The sequence below is a fragment of the Melopsittacus undulatus genome, chromosome 4 (genome assembly GCF_012275295.1).
Source record: "Melopsittacus undulatus isolate bMelUnd1 chromosome 4, bMelUnd1.mat.Z, whole genome shotgun sequence".
Lineage (NCBI taxonomy): Eukaryota > Metazoa > Chordata > Aves > Psittaciformes > Psittaculidae > Melopsittacus > Melopsittacus undulatus.
This window is the reverse complement of record NC_047530.1, coordinates 1,625,726-1,642,737: the sequence shown is the minus strand read 5'-3', so window position 1 is coordinate 1,642,737 and position 17,012 is coordinate 1,625,726. Positions and strand designations below refer to the sequence as shown.

Below are 17,012 nucleotides of genomic sequence, written 5' to 3'. Positions count from 1 at the left end.
AGGAGGAGCAGAGAGAAGCTGTAGCTGAGCAGCGGGACTAGGCAGCGGGGGAGGTGTGTCCCGCGGTTGTTCCCAACCCTGCGACGGCCGAGATTGTCCCCCCGGAAGTCACCTGCCGACCCCCAGCAGGATGCAGGAGACCACACAGCACTTCCCAGCAAGGCAGTGGAGGAAGATCCGGACTCGGGAGAAGAGAAGCTGGTGGTTGGAGAACTGGCAAGCAGGGCAGCTACATCAGCCCCAGTGACAAGTGCAGCAGCATCATCTGAGAGTTCTGATGGTTATGAATGGCTTTTGGGTGCCCTTGGGACTTGCCTGCTGATTGTGTTAGGGATCAGCATGGTGGCACACACACAGAGTGTGTTCTACACACAACCATTTTGTCTGATCCCAAAGTTAAGCAGAGTCAGGTTTGGGTCTTGTCTAGGGTTAGACAAGGATATAGGGGCACCAGGAGACTGTCCCCAAGGCTGGACAGTCATGAATGGAAGGGCATGTGGGACAGTATGGGCGAGTATCTGGTCCACTGGAACCCTCCTGTGCTTTGGAAGCATTGGAAGTGGAAGGCAGCTGTATGGAGTCCCCAGCAGCAAGCTGTAGAACTGCTGAAGGGGATGGTGAATGATTTTGAGCCTGGTCGGCCCAGATATTTCAGGCCATCAGTCCAGAGATGCAACATAGAGATTGACTCATGATCGAGGGGTGGACTTAAGAGTGATGGTGTATTGAAAATGTGGGATCTGGGCATGACGTGAATGGTATGGAATAAGGGGTGGATAATGTCCTGGGTTCAGCCATCCAGTCATTTTTCTCCTTCATGTAGCTGGTGCAGTTCTGTGGTTTGACCTCTGGGCTGGGAACAGTTGCTGATATCAGCATGTTTTGGGGTGTTTTTGTTCAAGGCCTTTTCTGAGCACATGCTCTGCTGGGGAGGAGGGGAGGCTGGGAGGAAGGAGAGGCAGGACACCTGACCCAGGCTAGCCAATGAGGTATTCCATACCATAGCACGTGATGCCCAGGATGCAACTGGGGGAGAGAGCTGGAAGGATGGAGCTCTGAAGGGAAATGGAGGAGGTATTGGTTGGTGCTCAGCCGGGCAGGGTGGAGTGAGTTATGGGTCAGTGGCTGGTGAGGTGTTGTATTCTCTTCACTTGTTATTGGAATTATCATGATTATTTGTAGTAGTAATGGCAGTAGTGATTTGTGTTGTGCCTTAGCTATTAAACTGTGCTTATCTCAACCCATGGGGGTTACATTCTTTGGATTCTCCTTCCTAACTCTCCGGGAATTGGGGGAGCAAGGGGGGGGAATGAGTGAGAGTACTGTGAGGATTTGGTTTAAACCACGACATATTCAAAGGTCCAGCTTAGACCTTGATTCCCACCAGCTTCTGCTCTTTGAAAGGCACAAACAAATGCAGTGAATCTTTTGAAACCTTTTCTCTGACTCTTTCTCAGCAAGCAAATGTAAAACTGCACTTCCTGTTCCCTCCCACCCCAGCAGCTTTAATAAAGAGCTCACAGGTCAGAGTGAGGAATTTTATTGGAGCTGAGGGACAAGGTCAAGAATCTTGCAAGAGAGACATGTTTATGAATGACAAAAGTTGTAACTCAATGAAGCTCATTTGTGCTTCCTGTGTGGAAATGATGTCAGGGATAACTGGGGGTTATTTCTTCCTCCAGGCTGGAGAGTGTGAAGAGAAATGAAGTTTGAAGCTCAGTCTCCTCTTGTTTTCTTCCAAGAATGGTGTCATATTGAGGGTCTGTTTCTCATTCAATACTGTCATTGACTTTTGTGCAGGACCTGCAGAAGAACTTCCATAAAGTCATGAGTATCACTGGAAAATCTCAATATTTCAGTGCCCCATAGGCTTTCACACTGGACATGAACTGTTCATGTCCTGGATGACAGAACTCGTCTGTGTTGCCTATGGTGGAGCAATCTCCTCCCACACTTGATCAGAGCCCCCTTCACCTCCTTGTTCCTCAGGCTGTAGATGAATGGGTTGAGCATGGGGGTGACCACTGTGTAGATGATGGAGGCCACCTTATCCAGGCTCCTGTGGCTAGAAGAGGGTTGTAGGTACATGAAGAATCCTGACCCAAAGAACAAGCAAACAGCCATCAAATGGGAAGCACAGGTGTGGAAAGCTTTGGCCCTGCTCTGTGCTGAGCACATCCTCAGCACTGTGCGAATGATAGAGATGTAGGAGAGCAAAATGACAACAACTGCACTCACCGCATTGATGGTGAATAAGGCAAAGATGATCATCTCACTGCTGTGGGTGTCAGAGCACATGAGCTTTAGCACAGGAAATTCATCACAGAAGAAGTGGTCAATGTGGTTGGGACCACAGAAGGAGCCTCCAAACATACTCCATGTGCAGATGATGACACTGAGGAAGGCAAATAGGTAGGATGATGCTACCAGCTGCCAGCAGACACGGCTGGAGATGATGGTCACATAGAGCAGGGGCTGGCAGATGGCAACGTGCCGGTCGTAGGCCATCATGGCCAGCAGGTGACACTCAACAGTAGCAAAGAAAGCAAAGGTGAAGAACTGCATCATGCAGGCAGTGAAAGAAATGGTTTTGTCCTCTGATAAGAGGTCTGCCAGCATCCTGGGGGAGATGACTGTGGAATAGCAGATGTCAGTGAAGGCAAAATGGGTGAGGAAGAAGTACATGGGGGTGTGGAGGCTGGGAGACACCCGAACCAATGTGATAATGCCAACGTTCCCCACCAGAGTGACAATGTAAATCAATAGAAACAAGACAAAAAGAGCAGTTTGTGCCCATGGTTTTTCTGTAATTCCCAACAGGATGAATTTAATCTGTGTGTGATTTCCTCTCATGTCCATATGTTACCTACAAATGGAAAAGGAAGGGAAATATCAAAACCATTGCAAATAGAAATTCACTTTTGGAGGATATTTAACAACAATCGATCACCAGTTTAACTGACATGTTTTGGTGGAATTAATATTTAGTAACCAAAATGATATGATTTTGTTTTTCATAGGAGGTACTTGGAAGAGAACAGAGAGGGTGTTGAAGAAAAAAAAGGCATATTTGTTCTTTGTTGAGAAACATAAACTATGAGTTTATTCAAGCACCTGATTCTTAAGGTTTGACTGAAGAATCAGATCTTTACTCACTTTCAGATTGGAGCAATTTGCATCAGAAGACAGCTTGGAGGAACCTCATAGGAGTGCAAGTAAACCTGGAGCAAGAGAAAGTCACATTGCCAATGAAATCCCAGCTTACACACTAATGACCTCCACACATTTTGGTTTTGTTTTTAATTCTAATGCCAGTCTTAAATTCGCATTTAGTAAAGTGTTAAATGTAATTCAAAAAGGATAAAATTCACATTGCTGAAGTCATGATTTATATCTCTCTGAGTTCCAGCACACTGAAGCTCCCTAAACCCATAGGCATTCAGTTGCTTACTTGAAAACAGAGTTGGTGTTTAAATGTGCTGATTCCAAAGGCTGAATTGTTAGTGACCATATTCTGCTGACAATCTGGAATGCTTCAATTCTTTATAACAAAACAAGATTCATTCTCATTTAACTCTTGAGTAATTCAGTGCCTCTTGCTTTAGCTGCCTATGTAAAAGAAAACCAACCTGCAAAAGCAAATGCTCCCTATTATTATAAAGAAGACCCACACAGGTAAGGCTGTTTTCTGACACAGCTTTACTAAAGACAATCCAAGGACATGCAGAATCAAGCCCATTGCCTCAGTGCAGGTGAGGCTGTGCTTTGTGTTGGTGTTACCTCCTGTGCCTTCCTTCTGCCACCGAGTGATGGGAGCCAAGGGTTTATCCCCAGTGCAGCAGAGAACATCCAGGTGCCAGCATCAGCTCTGTTCAGCTCCTGATGTGAAGAGAGGTGAGCTCCTGCCAGACTGCAAGAGCCCAGCTTGTGGTGCTGGGGCTGTAAATACAGTTGCATGTGCTCTCCTGGGAGGAAGCCTCCAGGGCTGCTCATGCTTTAGCAGAGGAAAACAAAGAGAAGGAAAAGCAAAGGGTGTGAAATCAGCTCTGAAAGGCATTGTGGTGCTTGGGCATCTGAGAGACATGGCATGGATGAGCCATGCCTGAGCACAGCTGCACAGCAGCAGTGATGAGGGCTCATAGGATGCTTCTGACATACTTGTGGACTGTGCAAAGGTTTCACTTTGACCTGCCAACAGAATGAGAATGGGCTTAGAGATTTCTGATCTTGCAGAGGGTCTCCAAATGGGACATGAAGCACAAGTGACTCCATCTCTGGAGTTGCTCATGTCCATCTGCAGACACTCACGAGCCCAGTTTTCCATCCTCACTAGGGTTACCCACATGCAGTGCCTGGATGTCCAACAGCTGAGCTGGTGACTCTGGGCTTTCACTGTATTCAATGATGAAAAATGCACATTTTGAGGCAATGATGAATTATCCCAGGGTGAACTAATAGGCTTTTATCTCCCTGAGCAGCCTCAGCTGGAGCTCCATCCCCACCCTCTGCACATTTGTCCCCCTTCTCTGTTTAATCTCAGCCCAGTGAGGTTGAACTTCATAAGAGGAGTTCTGGTTCCCAGTTTGGCAGGTGCTGTGCACACCTGTGACATCCTCTGATGAAGACCTCTGTTTGCTCATAGACTTTCCTAGCAATTGCTGGACCTGAGCATGATCCAGGGATTGACTTGATCTGACTTGGCCTGGTCTCGTACCTGTCTTGTCATCACCAACCTGCCTGATGATTTGGAGTCTTGGCTGACCGTGGCCCAGCTCTCTGTTCCTGCCATACTTCTCTTGCTCAGGTACTGTGCGATGCTCCCTGCACACCAGGGTGCTCCCCTTAGACTCTGTTTAAAGAGATGAAAGAGAGAAACCCCTGTGGTACTGGCCAGCTTGCTGCAAACCATCCTTGGGTGCCATGGTTTAGTGTGAGGGGTCCCTGCCCATAGCAGGGGGGTTGGAACTGGATGCTCTGAAGGTCCTTTCTAACCTGAACTATTCTATGATTCTATGAAATGAGAACCTTTCTCTGGCTGCACCCAACATCCCAGCCAGGGCTCACTGCTCTGCCAGTCCCTCTCCATTCAGAGTATGTCCCTGCATGAGCAAATGAGGAGATAGTCTTCTCAGTGAGGCAAATAACCAACTGACCATTCCATTCAGTGTTATTCTCTGGTCATTAGTATCTCCTCCATTTTGAACTATGATGTTAGAATTCTGGTCTTGTCCTGGGTTCAGCAGTAACAGTCATTTTTTCTCCTCAGTAGCTGGTGCAGTGCTGTGGTTTTGACTTTCAGCCTGGGAACAACACTGATAACACCCATGTTTGTAGATACTGCTCAAATGTTTAGTCTGACCAAGGCCTTTCTGAGCCTCATGCTCTGCCAGGGAGGAAGCAGAGACAGGACACCTGACCCAGGCTAGCCTAAGAGGTATTCCAGACCACAGCACATCATGGCCAGGATGTAATGGAGAGTTACCCGGAAGGGCTAGGGGATGGTGTGGTTGGACTAGGTGTTCAGTCTGGCAGGGTGGGTTGAGTTATGGGGCGGTGGCTGGTGAGGTGTTGTATTCTCTTCACTTGTTGTTTCCTTTATCATTACCATTACTGGTGGTAGCAGTAGTGATTTGTGTTATACCTTGGTTACTGAACTGCTCTTATCTCAACCCATGGGAGTTACCTTCTTTTGATTCTCCTCCCCATCCCTCCAGGAGCAGGGGGAGGGCAAGAAGGGCTGGGGGGTGAGAGAGGGACTGTGTGATTTATGGCAGACTGGGTTTAAACCACGACAGCTCTTGAATAGATGGGCAGCACTTTTGTTTGGAAATGGGTTTCAAGTCTTAGTCAAGACTCTTTAATCTTTCCAGCTTGAGTGTTTCCTTACTTGGAAGATGCTGAGCTGCCATCCCTAAGAAATGCTCTTTCTCAGTAACTTCAGAGCAGTTTCTGATCTTGTTCTATTCTGTCTCCCAGAACACAACTCATCTCCAATGTAACTTAACAGCTCCAGATGTTTAACTTATGAACTCACTAAAGAAATTCTTCAGTTACACATGAAGGGAGAGAAAACAAGACTGACATGGGGTGATGTGAGCAATGAGGCTGCTGGCAGCGTATCCCAACCATCCAAGGTAGAAAGTAATAAACAGTAAAGAACAGGAGTCTCTATTAGATGCAGCCAAACATTGACACCCAACACCTGTAGAACTGAACAGAGGTGAAAAGGACACTTGGAGGACTTACTTTCGTGAAGCTCTGATTTATAGAACAAGCCAGGAGGTGAGAAAAGAAGTTTTGTCTCAAGGTAGAGATGATTCTGTGCAGGACAGTCATGTAGATCCACACATGGAGTCCAGGTCTGTGTGTGTCACTTTACTTGCAATACCAGTTTTATACATTTAATGTGTATTCCTCTGTCACACATACATCTATTTACACACAGACACACATATGACAGATATTGGAGCTGAGGGAAAAGGTCCAGAATCTGTCAAGAAAAGTGGCTATTTCTCAGTGCCAGAAGTGAGAAATGAATAAAGCTGATTGGTGTTTGCTGTGAGGAAAAGGAGGCCTGGGATAATTCAAGGTCATGTTTTCCTAGATGCTGGTAGCTGAGAAGTGAAATGAGGTTTGAGGTTCCTGCTCCTCCTGGTTTCCTTCCAAGGAAGATGTAAGGGGGGTTCTGTTTCTCATTAAGTACCATCATTGACTTTAGTGCAGGAACTGTGAAAGAACATGTATAAAGTCATGAGGATGAGTGGAAAACCCCATTAGTTTAGACATTCTCACTTGATGTAGGGTATTCATGTCCTTCATGATACAGCTCTTGTACGGTGCCACGGGTTGAACAACCTCCTCACACACTTGATCAGAGCTCCCTTCACCTCCTTGTTCCTCAGGCTGTAGATGAATGGGTTGAGCATGGGGGTGACCACGGTGTAAAAGATGGAGGCCACCTTATCCAGGCTCCTGTGGCTAGAAGAGGGTTGCAGGTATATGAAGAATCCTGACCCAAAGAATATGGAAACAACCATTAAATGGGAGGCACACATGTGAAAAGCTCTGTCCCTGCTCTGTGCTGAGCACATCCTTAGAACAGTGCGAATGATAGACATGTAGGACAGCAAAATGACCATGCTTGCACCCACCACATTGATGGTGAATAAGGCAAAGATGATCATCTCACTGCTGTGGGTGTCAGAGCACATGAGCTTTAGCACAGGGACAACATCACAGAAGAAGTGGTCAATGTGGTTGGGACCACAGAAGGAACCTCCAAACACACACCATGTGTAGATGATGGCACTGAGGAAGGCGAATAGGTAGGATGATGCTACCAGCTGCCAGCAGACACGGCTGGAGATGATGGTCACATAGAGCAGGGGCTGGCAGATGGCAACGTGCCGGTCGTAGGCCATCATGGCCAGCAAGTGACACTCAACAACACCAAAGAAACCAAACATGAGGTACTGCATCATGCAGGCAGTGAAAGAAATGGTTTTGTCCTCTGATAAGAGGTCTGCCAGCATCCTGGGGGAGATGACTGTGGAATAGCAGATGTCAGTGAAGGCGAAATGGGTGAGGAAGAAGTACATGGGGGTGTGGAGGATGGGAGACACCCGAACCAATGTGATAATGCCAACGTTCCCCACCAGAGTGACAGTGTAAATCAACAGAAACAACACGAACAGAGGGGTCTGTGCACGAGGGCTGTCTGTGATTCCCAACAGGATGAATTTAATCTGGGTTTGATTTCCTCCCATCACCTGGTGTTACCTGCTGAGGCAAAAGGAAGAGAAATAGAACACTTAAAAAGTGGACATTCACTTTTGGACCATATTTAATGACTATCAGTCACTATTTTGGCTTCCACATTTTGGTTAATTTCACATATTCTGCTATATATTTAACCCCAAATTATTTTTCTCTGGTTTTCAGTGAAGGTATTTCTAAAAGAACAGGAAGCAACTGAAGCAAAAAAATGTCTTTTTTGGTTTTCTATGCTGGAACACTTAAAACGATGGATTTATTTAGGCACTTTTGGACCATAGTTTAATCCAAACAATGGCCGGTTTAATTGCTAAATTACTGTATATTCTACTGTCGTGGTTTAAACCAAGTCCACACAGTTCGTTCACTCACTCCCCCCCTTTGCTCCCTGGAGAGTTAGGAAGGAGAATCCAAAGAATGTAGCCCCCACAGGTTGAGACAAGCACAGTTTAATAGCTAAGGTATAACACGAATCACTACTGCCATTACTACTACAAATAATAATGATAAAGCCAAGAACAAGTGAAGAGAACACAACACCTCACCAGCCACCGACCCATAACTCACCCCACCCTGCCCCACCGAGCACCGACCGACACCTCCTCCATCCCCCCAGAGCTCAGCCCTTCCGCATCTCTCCCAGTTACATCCTGCACATGACGTGCTATGGTATGGAATAGCTCTTTGGCTAGCCTGGGTCAGGTGTCCTGTCTCTGCTTCCTCCCTGGCAGAGCATGAGCTCAGAAAAGGCCTTGGACAAACCAAACACTTGAGCAGTAACTCAAAACATACTTGCTATCAGCAACCGTTCCCAGCCCGAAAGTCAAACCACAGAACTGCACCAGCTACCAAGGAGGAGAACAATGACTGATACTGCTCAAACCAGGACTATTTCTAACCCAAATTACATATATTTTATGTTATACATTTGAGGTATCTTGAAAAGAACAAGGAGCACATTCAAGGAACAAATGGCATTTTCAGTGCTAGGACTCTTAAAACTATCAATTCATTCAAGCACATGTGTTTTCAGATTAAAGAAAAGAATCAGATCTTTCTTCACTTTCACTTTTCAGTTTTCAGAGCTAATTTGTTCCGAAGACACCTGAAAACCTCATAGTAACACATGTAAACCAGGGGGATAGAAAGTCCCAATCCCAGTGAAATCCAGTTTACACATGAATGAACTGCACCCATTTTCACTTGGCTTTTAGTTATCATTCCAATCAACAAACCACATTTATCAAACTGTTTGAGATCATTCCTAACAGAAACATTCACATGATTTATAGTTTTCTGAGCTCCTGCACATTGAAGCATCCTAAATCTATGAGCATTCAGCTGCTTGCATTAAAAACATGTTGATGTTACAATGTGCTGATTTGTTAGTGACTACATTCTGCTGACAATCTGGAATGTTGCATTTCTTTAGAACAAAATAAGACTCATCCTCACTGAACTCTTGAATAAATCAGTGCATCTGCTGTAGCTGCCTATGGGAAAGAAAACAACCTGCACAAACCATTGCTTCCTCTTATAAAGAAAACCCACATTGGTGAGGCTGATTTCTGATGCAGCTTTCCTAAAGAGGACCTGAGGACATGCAGAAGCAAGCCCACTGCCTCAGTGCAGGTGAGGCTGTGCTTTGTGTTGGTCTTACCTCCTGTGCCTTCCTTCTGCCACCGAGTGATGGGAGCCAAGGGTTTATCCCCAGTGCAGCAGAGAACATCCAGGTGCCAGCATCAGCTCTGTTCAGCTCCTGATGTGAAGAGAGGTGAGCTCCTGCCAGACTGCAAGAGCCCAGCTTGTGGTGCTGGGGCTGTAAATACAGTTGCATGTGCTCTCCTGGGAGGAAGCCTCCAGGGCTGCTCATGCTTTAGCAGAGGAAAACAAAGAGAAGGAAAAGCAAAGGGTGTGAAATCAGCTCTGAAAGGCATTGTGGTGCTTGGGCATCTGAGAGACATGGCATGGATGAGCCATGCCTGAGCACAGCTGCACAGCAGCAGTGATGAGGGCTCATAGGATGCTTCTGACATACTTGTGGACCATGCAAAGGTTTTGGTCTGAACAGACTGACACAATGAGAATGGGTTGAGAGACATTCCAGATCTTGCACACAGTCCTCAAAAGGGACATGAAGCACAAGTGACTCCATCTCTGGAGCTGCTGATGTCCCTCTGTGAAGGGAAAGCCCAGTTTTCCATCCCCACTGGGGTTATCCACATGTAGTGCCTGGATGTCCTGCAGCTGAGCTGGTGCCTCAGGACTTCACTGTATTCAAAGGTGGAAAAAAGGCATTTTGAGGCAGGGAGGAATTATCCCAGCTTTAACTAATAGGCCTTCATCCCCCTGAGCAGCCTCAGCTGGGGCTCCATCCCCACCCTCTTCCTATTTTCCCCCATCTCTATTTAAGCTCAGAACAGGCAGATTGAGCTTTCCTAGAGCAGTTGTGGTTTCCAGTTTAGCAGCAGTTCAGCACACCTATGGAATCTGTTGGGGGTGACCAAGGATTTCTCACACACCTTCCTAGCAGTTGTTTCACCTGATCCTGCACAAGGGATTGACTCGACCTGACTTGGCTTGGTCTTGAATCTGCCTCCTCATCACCAGCTCTGCTGATGCTCTGGAGCCTTGGTTGAACTTGGCCCAGGTCTGTGTTCCTGCCCTACTTGTCTTGCTCAGGTACTGTGGGATGGGCCCTGCACACCAGGGTGTTCTCCTTTGGATCTCTTGATAGAGATTCAAGACACAAACCCCTGTGCACTCTCCAGGCTCCTGCAGAGCAGAACCCATCACCCTCTGCACCCAACAGCCCAGGCAGTGCTCACTGCTCTGCCAGTCCTTCTGCATCCAGACCATGTCCCTACATGGGCAAATGAGGAGATAGTATTTTCAGTGAGGTGAGTAGAGTAATAAACTGAACCTTATATTCAGTTGTTATTATCTTTTCCTTAGTGCCTTCTCCTTTACCAAGTACAACATTAGACTTTCATTCTTCAGTAGATTGGCAACACTTTGTGTTGGAAGTGGCTTTGGCCCTTCCAGCCCAAACCTCTCTGAGATTCTGATTTATGGTTTTTGAACCCAAGAAGGAGAAATTTGCATTTCCTGTATCATGAGAAATGGTGAAAGTGAGAAGGGGAAGGTTGGGTTGAGCAAGGACAGACCCATGGGCAGGACTGCATTCAGCTGCTTTAGACACCTGCAGTGTCAGCATGTGTGTGTAAAGCTGAGACCAGAGAGAAAAGGATGCTTCTGTGTATGAGAAGATGTGGGATGGGTGATGTTTTGCACTGTTTACACAACCAGTGGTATTGAGAATAGCTGGTGTGCTGTTGTTAGATGCAAGGTGGATATTTGAAATGTCTGGTCTTTATGTATCTATATCTTAGTTATATAAGTACTACCCAAGGTGAAGGACATAAATAGGGATGAGGAGATGGCCATTGAGTGTGTGAGCCATTAGCAATGGGAAACAGCAGTTGCCTTCATCCCCCTGCCTGAGGTTGGTGTAGACAACTTCAGCTGGAACTTCTGAACCCATTTAAAGGTGTTAAAGCTTTAGCAAAACCCTGTCTGCTGTCAGCTGCTTTTCTCTACATGCAATATGTCCCACTCTTGGTTTTGTTTCCTCCTTTTGTGAGCACCAAAGAGCCACCCTGAGGATATTTAAATTTGGAGAATATGAAGCAAAATGGCTTTTCAAAGGCCAATTTTGGGTCCAAAATGTGCAGGTGGAATCACAGAGACTTCAAAAAGGGAAAATGCTGAGTCCTGCCCATGGGGAACAGTTGCTCCAAGCACCAAGACAGGCTGGGGGCACCTTAGCAGAGAGGGACAAGGTGGTTGTGGTGTCCTCTGTGTTGAAAGGAGCCATCAATGTGTCCTTGCAGCAGAGGCAGCCACCAGCACCCTGAGAAGAGCATTGGTGGTGGGTCAAGGGCCTTTGTGCAGTGAACATTTGACCAGAGGCCAGACCCAAACATACCTGTAGAGTCAGAAATTCACTGCAATGTGACCTCTTATCTATTTAATGCAACACTAATTCATGTGGCAAATGAAGGCAGGATATTATTGTATTTACTTGTCCTTAAAGAAGAGCAATCCTCCCAACAGGAAAGAAATCATCCCAAACAAGCCTACTTGTTATGAAGTGTTTGGATGTTCATGAGAAGATGCTTCTGTTTTGCAGGACCAAGTCCTTCTGTAACAGCCCAGCCAGAGCTTTAGCATTTAAGCCTGAATTTAATTTCTTTCCATACATGATCTATTGACTATTATTTTATCAAGGTTTTATTTTCAATATATTATTTATGACCTTCACCCATCATGGTTTTATCTGCAAGTCATTGGTGCATTCACAGAGCAAACCCCAAATCCTGCCTTAACCTCATGCCCTGTGTGTTCCTATGAGCTGGGAGAAGTGATCCAACCTCTTCCCATGTTTCTTTGTCTCCTGCTGCCAAGAGAGTGGCTGGAGGAAACCACTTGAGTGTGACCACGTTTGTCCTCTTGGGCTTCTCCAACCTGTAGAAGCTGCTCTTTGTGACTGTTTTACTGGTCTCCATCCCCATGGTGGTGGGAACCTCATCCAGAGCAGCTCTCAGCTTCATGTGCCCATCTGCTCATTTCCTCCTAGGAAATGTACTTATTTCCTCCATAGGATGTAGCTGGTGTCTTGCTTTCCTGGGTGGGTCTGTCCCATGGAAAGCTACCACCATGCTGACCTAGGAGCAGGCTGGAATTTCATCCCCTGTGATAAGCAGTCACCCAACTTGGTCTGGGAACAGCCTTTGCAGACACTGTCTGAGCAGTGTTGGCTTCTCCTTGGATGTCATCTGGTGCTGATGACACAGATGCTCCATGCTTCTGGCCATAGGTTGTATCCAGATGTGCCCAACATGTTTCATGGCTCAAAGACTCTCAGTGTTGTCCAGAGCTCCCCCATCACCTCCTCTTCTCCTTATGTCTGTCCATCCAGGCAAAGCTGATTTTCCATCCCAGCTGCACCTTACTCATGATTTCTCATTCCATGGTCTGAGGGTTGAGTCACACTGGTCCAAGGGGTTATCTTATCTAATTGTAAGTTTCCACATCTGTATTAGTCACTGTAGGTTCCCCTTATGCAGACAAGGATGCATCTGGGGCTTGGATTCAGCTTGGATCTATTTTAAACCTCCATATCAGGGGTTTCTTCTGGAACAAGTGTTTGTTTCTCTGCACTTGCAGTGAAGGGTGATGGGCAGACACAGCTCCAATGTGGTTGTGTTGAGAGCAGACACAGGCCATAGCCTGAAGAGTCAGTTTAAGCCTAATGGGAAACATGAGCTCACTGTGCTGATGTGTTGGGGTCCTTCAGAAACCCCACTCCAAAGTGAGGAGGTGAAAGCAGCTTTCATGCAGCCATGGGATGGTTTGGGTTGGAAAGGAGCTTAAAGTTCATCCAGTTCCATCCCCTGCTACAGACAGGGGCACATTCCACTGGAGCAGCTGCTCCAAGCCCCATCCAACCTGGCATCCATCAGTGCTATTGAACAATGACTTCTTATGCAGCAGAGCCTCAATGCTCAGCATCCATAAAACACTTCCTGGACAGAGCAGGAAAGCAAAATGGATGTGTGCAGTGTCCTGGTTGTGTGTTTGATTTTACAAGGGTTCCTAATAGCAGATATTATGTTAGTGAAGAAGGGTTTATATTCTGCATAGATGGATAGGAAATTCTTCCTTAGAAAATACTGGTGTTGGTTTGCTCATTTGAGAGCAATAAGAGAGAAACTTTCCTCCATAAACCTGTCTGTGCCTGAAGGGGCTGCAGGAAAGCTGGAGAGGGGCTTGGGACAAGGGATGTAGGGACAGAACAAGGGGAATGGCTTGAACCTGCCCAAGAGAGGGGAGACTGAGCTGAGCTCTGAGGCAGAAGCTGTTCCCTGGGAGGGTGCTGAGGCGCTGGCACAGGGTGCCCAGAGAAGCTGTGGCTGCCCCATCCCTGGCAGTGCTCAAGGCCAGGTTGGACACAGGGGCTTGGAGCAGCTGCTCCATGGGAAGGGGTCCCTGGGTTGGAGCTGGAGGAGCTTTAAGCTCCTTCCAACCCAAACCAGGCTGGGATTCTATGATCCAGGCCCATGAACTTGTCCTTCATACACAAAGATGCCAACACACTGACCCTCCAACTCACTGCCTTTGGGCATGGACCAGCTCTGTCAAGCAAGGCAGCTGTAGAAGTGAACTTGGTTAACAAAGGAGAAAGTTTCTGTCTTGTTCTCCCAGCTAATGAATCTCTGAGGGCTTGTTCTGAAGAATGAGGTAAGTCACATGCAAGTGTTGTGAGAAGCTGTTGTGGTGATGAGGAAAGTTCCTTGGTAAAGCCCAGAAGGTCTTGTTAAAGCTGATGACTCCTGGAAGGTGGTTGGGCCCCAAGGAGCACTTCTTGCTTTGGGCCAGTGAGCAGCATCACTTGGGATGGAAATAGCTGTGAGTGCTTGTCTTGTGCAAGCCTGGATGTGGGGCCTGCTGGAGGCTTTCTGTGCCCATGCAAGCTTGGTCAGACTCTCTCTGTAAAGAGACATCCTTGTCTGCATGACATGTGCAGATAATGTGGTTCTTGCTCATGGGGTGCTTTGTCCCTTCCTGCTGTTGACCCCCTAATATAGAGAGCTGGGGATGCTCATTTCATTTCTCCTCACCTTTGAACCTCCTCAATGACACCTCATACTTTAAACTTCTTGCCATTATTTGCCTTGGGATGGATTTGCTTGTGTCTGTTCAGCTGTGAGTCAAGCTCAAGTCCACTACATCCATCCTCCATCCCTGACTGGCTTTCAGAAATGTGGTTTTTCTACCATTATCAATGTGGATTGTAGAATAAGCCTGGGAATGGGGTCACCTGACTCAGCATCTACAATTCCTTGTCTAGTTATGAGCTAGTCAGGTCCCTTCTAGAATGGATGGGAATAAAAGGATGTTTTCTCCCATCCTAGGGCAGTTGGGGAGGATGGATGTGGTCCAGAACAGGTCTGAGCATCAGAAGGACTTGTACCATGGACCCTCTGTGCATGGTCTGTGCATCTCAGAACAGCTTTCTCTGGGTTAAACTAATTGCAGTCAGGATCTGAAGCCTCCTGGAGGTCAAACTGGATCAGCTGCCCCCCTCAAACCTGTTTCCAGTTTGTTTGAACCCAAAGGATGGGACAAGAGGAAACAGCCTCAAGCTGCACCAGGGCACTGTCACTTAAGCTGCAGAACAAGAGACAGATGCAGTGAAATGTCCCAAGTCAGCTTTGGTTGCCCTCAGATAGAAATGTGTTGCCATTTGCTCTGTCCTGAAGGGCCAAGGACATGGCCATGCACTTGACATGGACATCATGCAACCTTCAGAAGGGTTGGGTTGTTCTGGAGCAGCATCTGAAAGCTCAGAGGCAGACTCAGGGCATCTCCAGTTGTTAATAGTCAATGTTGAGGCAGCTGAACTCAGTCCCAGATGCATTTATGCTTCTTACACCTGGTTCATCCAATTTGACCTGCTCTACCCATGCTCATGTGAATGTTTCATTGGGATAATAGTCTAGGACTATGGAATTATGTCTATGTGGAGCTGGCATCATTGTGAAGAAATAACTGGGACAGCTCAGGCACAGGTACATGTTACTTCATGACTTCTGGTTGCCCAGAGCAGTGGTAAATGCTCCATCCCTGGCAGTGCTCAACGCCAGGTTGGACACAGGGGCTTGGAGCAGCTGCTCCAGTGGAAGGTGTCCCTGCCCATGGCAGGGGTTGGGACTGGATGATCTTAAGGTACTTTCCAACCCAAACCACTCAGTGATTCTGACACATTTTGCTCCAGCTGAGCTACTGGTTTGGGCCTAAGTAATGAGTGTTTAATTCAGACAAAGCACAGTGTGAAGGTGATGTGCAACAAGCCCAGCTACTGCTGACATCCCATTTTATAGCAGATATAAACTGTGGGTGGGGAGAGGTGGGCAGGACAGGAGGTCTGTGTGCACAGTGACATCTCCTGTCCATCATGGTGCACTTCAGGATCACAAGAGCTTCTGTTCCTGCATGTAATGGGAAAAGTGACAAAGGAAAACACAAGGAAGACAAGGTTGGTGCACTTCTCACTGTGAGCATCTTTGGGGCCATAACCCCTGGATCCTTCTGTTAGGAAGCTGTCTGTCTCTTGAGCAGTGTCTTCAGTGCCTCCTTCACCTCCTGGTTCCTCAGGCTGTAGATGAAGGGGTTCAGCATGGGAGTCCCCACGGTGTAAAGCACAGAGACCACCTTGTCCCTCTCCAGGACACAGGAGGAGCTGTGCTGAGTGTAACTGAAGAGGATGGAGCCATAGTAAAGGGTGATGGTGGTGAGGTGGGTGTCAGAGGGGGAGAAGGCTTTGTTTGCACTGCCCCTCGGTTGAGAGCATCCTCAGGATAACAACCAGGATGGAGACGTAGGACATGAGGATGAGTGCAGAGGGGAGGATGATGTTGAAGGTGAGGATGAAGTAGAGGTGGGCCTGGTAGCTGTCTGTGACATCACAGGAGAGCTTCAGCAGTGGGAGCAGGTCACAGAAGAAGTCATCAATGACGATGGAGTCACAAAGCTGAGGGTGAACCTGTAGCTGGCAATGAGGGTAGAGCTGGCAAAGCCACTGAGGTAGGAGGTGAGCACCAGCCCTATGCAGAGCTTCTTGGACATGGCAGCAGCATAGAGCAGTGGGTTGGAGATGGCCCTTACCTGTCATAGGCCATGGCTGCCAGCAGGTAGCTCTCAGTGCAGGCCAGGCCAGCAGAGACAAAGAACTGAGCAGCACACCCAGCAAAGGAGATGCTCTTGTCCTCAGAGATGCAGTTCAGAAGGATCTTGGGGGTGTAGACAGAGGAATAGCAGAGGTCGAGGAAGGACAAGTTGCCAATGGAGAAGTACAATTGCTCAAATTGATCCTGAACAAGGGATTGACTTGGCTTGATCTGACATTGTTTGTCTTAGTTCTAGACCTGAATCTTTCCTATCATCACCAACTTGCCTGATGCTCTGGAGTCTGGGCTGAACTGGGCTCAGGTCCCTGTTCCTGCCATACTTCTCTTGCTCAGGTCCTGTGGGATGCTCCCTGTGCACCATGTGGTCCTTTTTGGCTTTACTTAAAGAGATTAAAGAAAGAAACTCCTGTGGAACTCCCCAGGCTCCTGCAGAGCAGAACCCATCACACTGCACTCAACAGCCCAGCCAGGGATCACTCCTCTGGC

General features: G+C 47.3%; 2 protein-coding genes and 1 pseudogene across 2 annotated transcripts; all 3 read right to left on the bottom strand.

Moving 5' to 3' along the window:
- Nucleotides 1-1,893: 1,893 nt before the first annotated feature.
- Nucleotides 1,894-2,859, bottom strand: LOC117436093 (olfactory receptor 1020-like). The gene has a single exon (XM_034062201.1). The coding sequence runs from the start codon at nucleotides 2,857-2,859 to the stop codon at nucleotides 1,894-1,896; it is 966 nt and encodes a 321-aa protein (XP_033918092.1).
- Nucleotides 2,860-6,815: 3,956 nt separating this feature from the next.
- On the bottom strand, nucleotides 6,816-7,766 carry LOC117436092 (olfactory receptor 1020-like). The gene has a single exon (XM_034062197.1). It carries the CDS (start codon nucleotides 7,764-7,766, stop codon nucleotides 6,816-6,818), a length of 951 nt encoding a protein of 316 aa, XP_033918088.1.
- Nucleotides 7,767-15,930: 8,164 nt separating this feature from the next.
- On the bottom strand, nucleotides 15,931-16,887 carry LOC117436089 (olfactory receptor 1013-like; annotated as a pseudogene).
- Nucleotides 16,888-17,012: the final 125 nt, after the last annotated feature.

Excerpts from the sequence above, each read along its gene's own strand:
- LOC117436093 (XM_034062201.1), bottom strand. The coding sequence starts at position 2,859 with ATGGACATGAGAGGAAATCACACACAGATTAAATTCATCCTGTTGGGA.
- LOC117436092 (XM_034062197.1), bottom strand. The coding sequence starts at position 7,766 with ATGGGAGGAAATCAAACCCAGATTAAATTCATCCTGTTGGGAATCACA.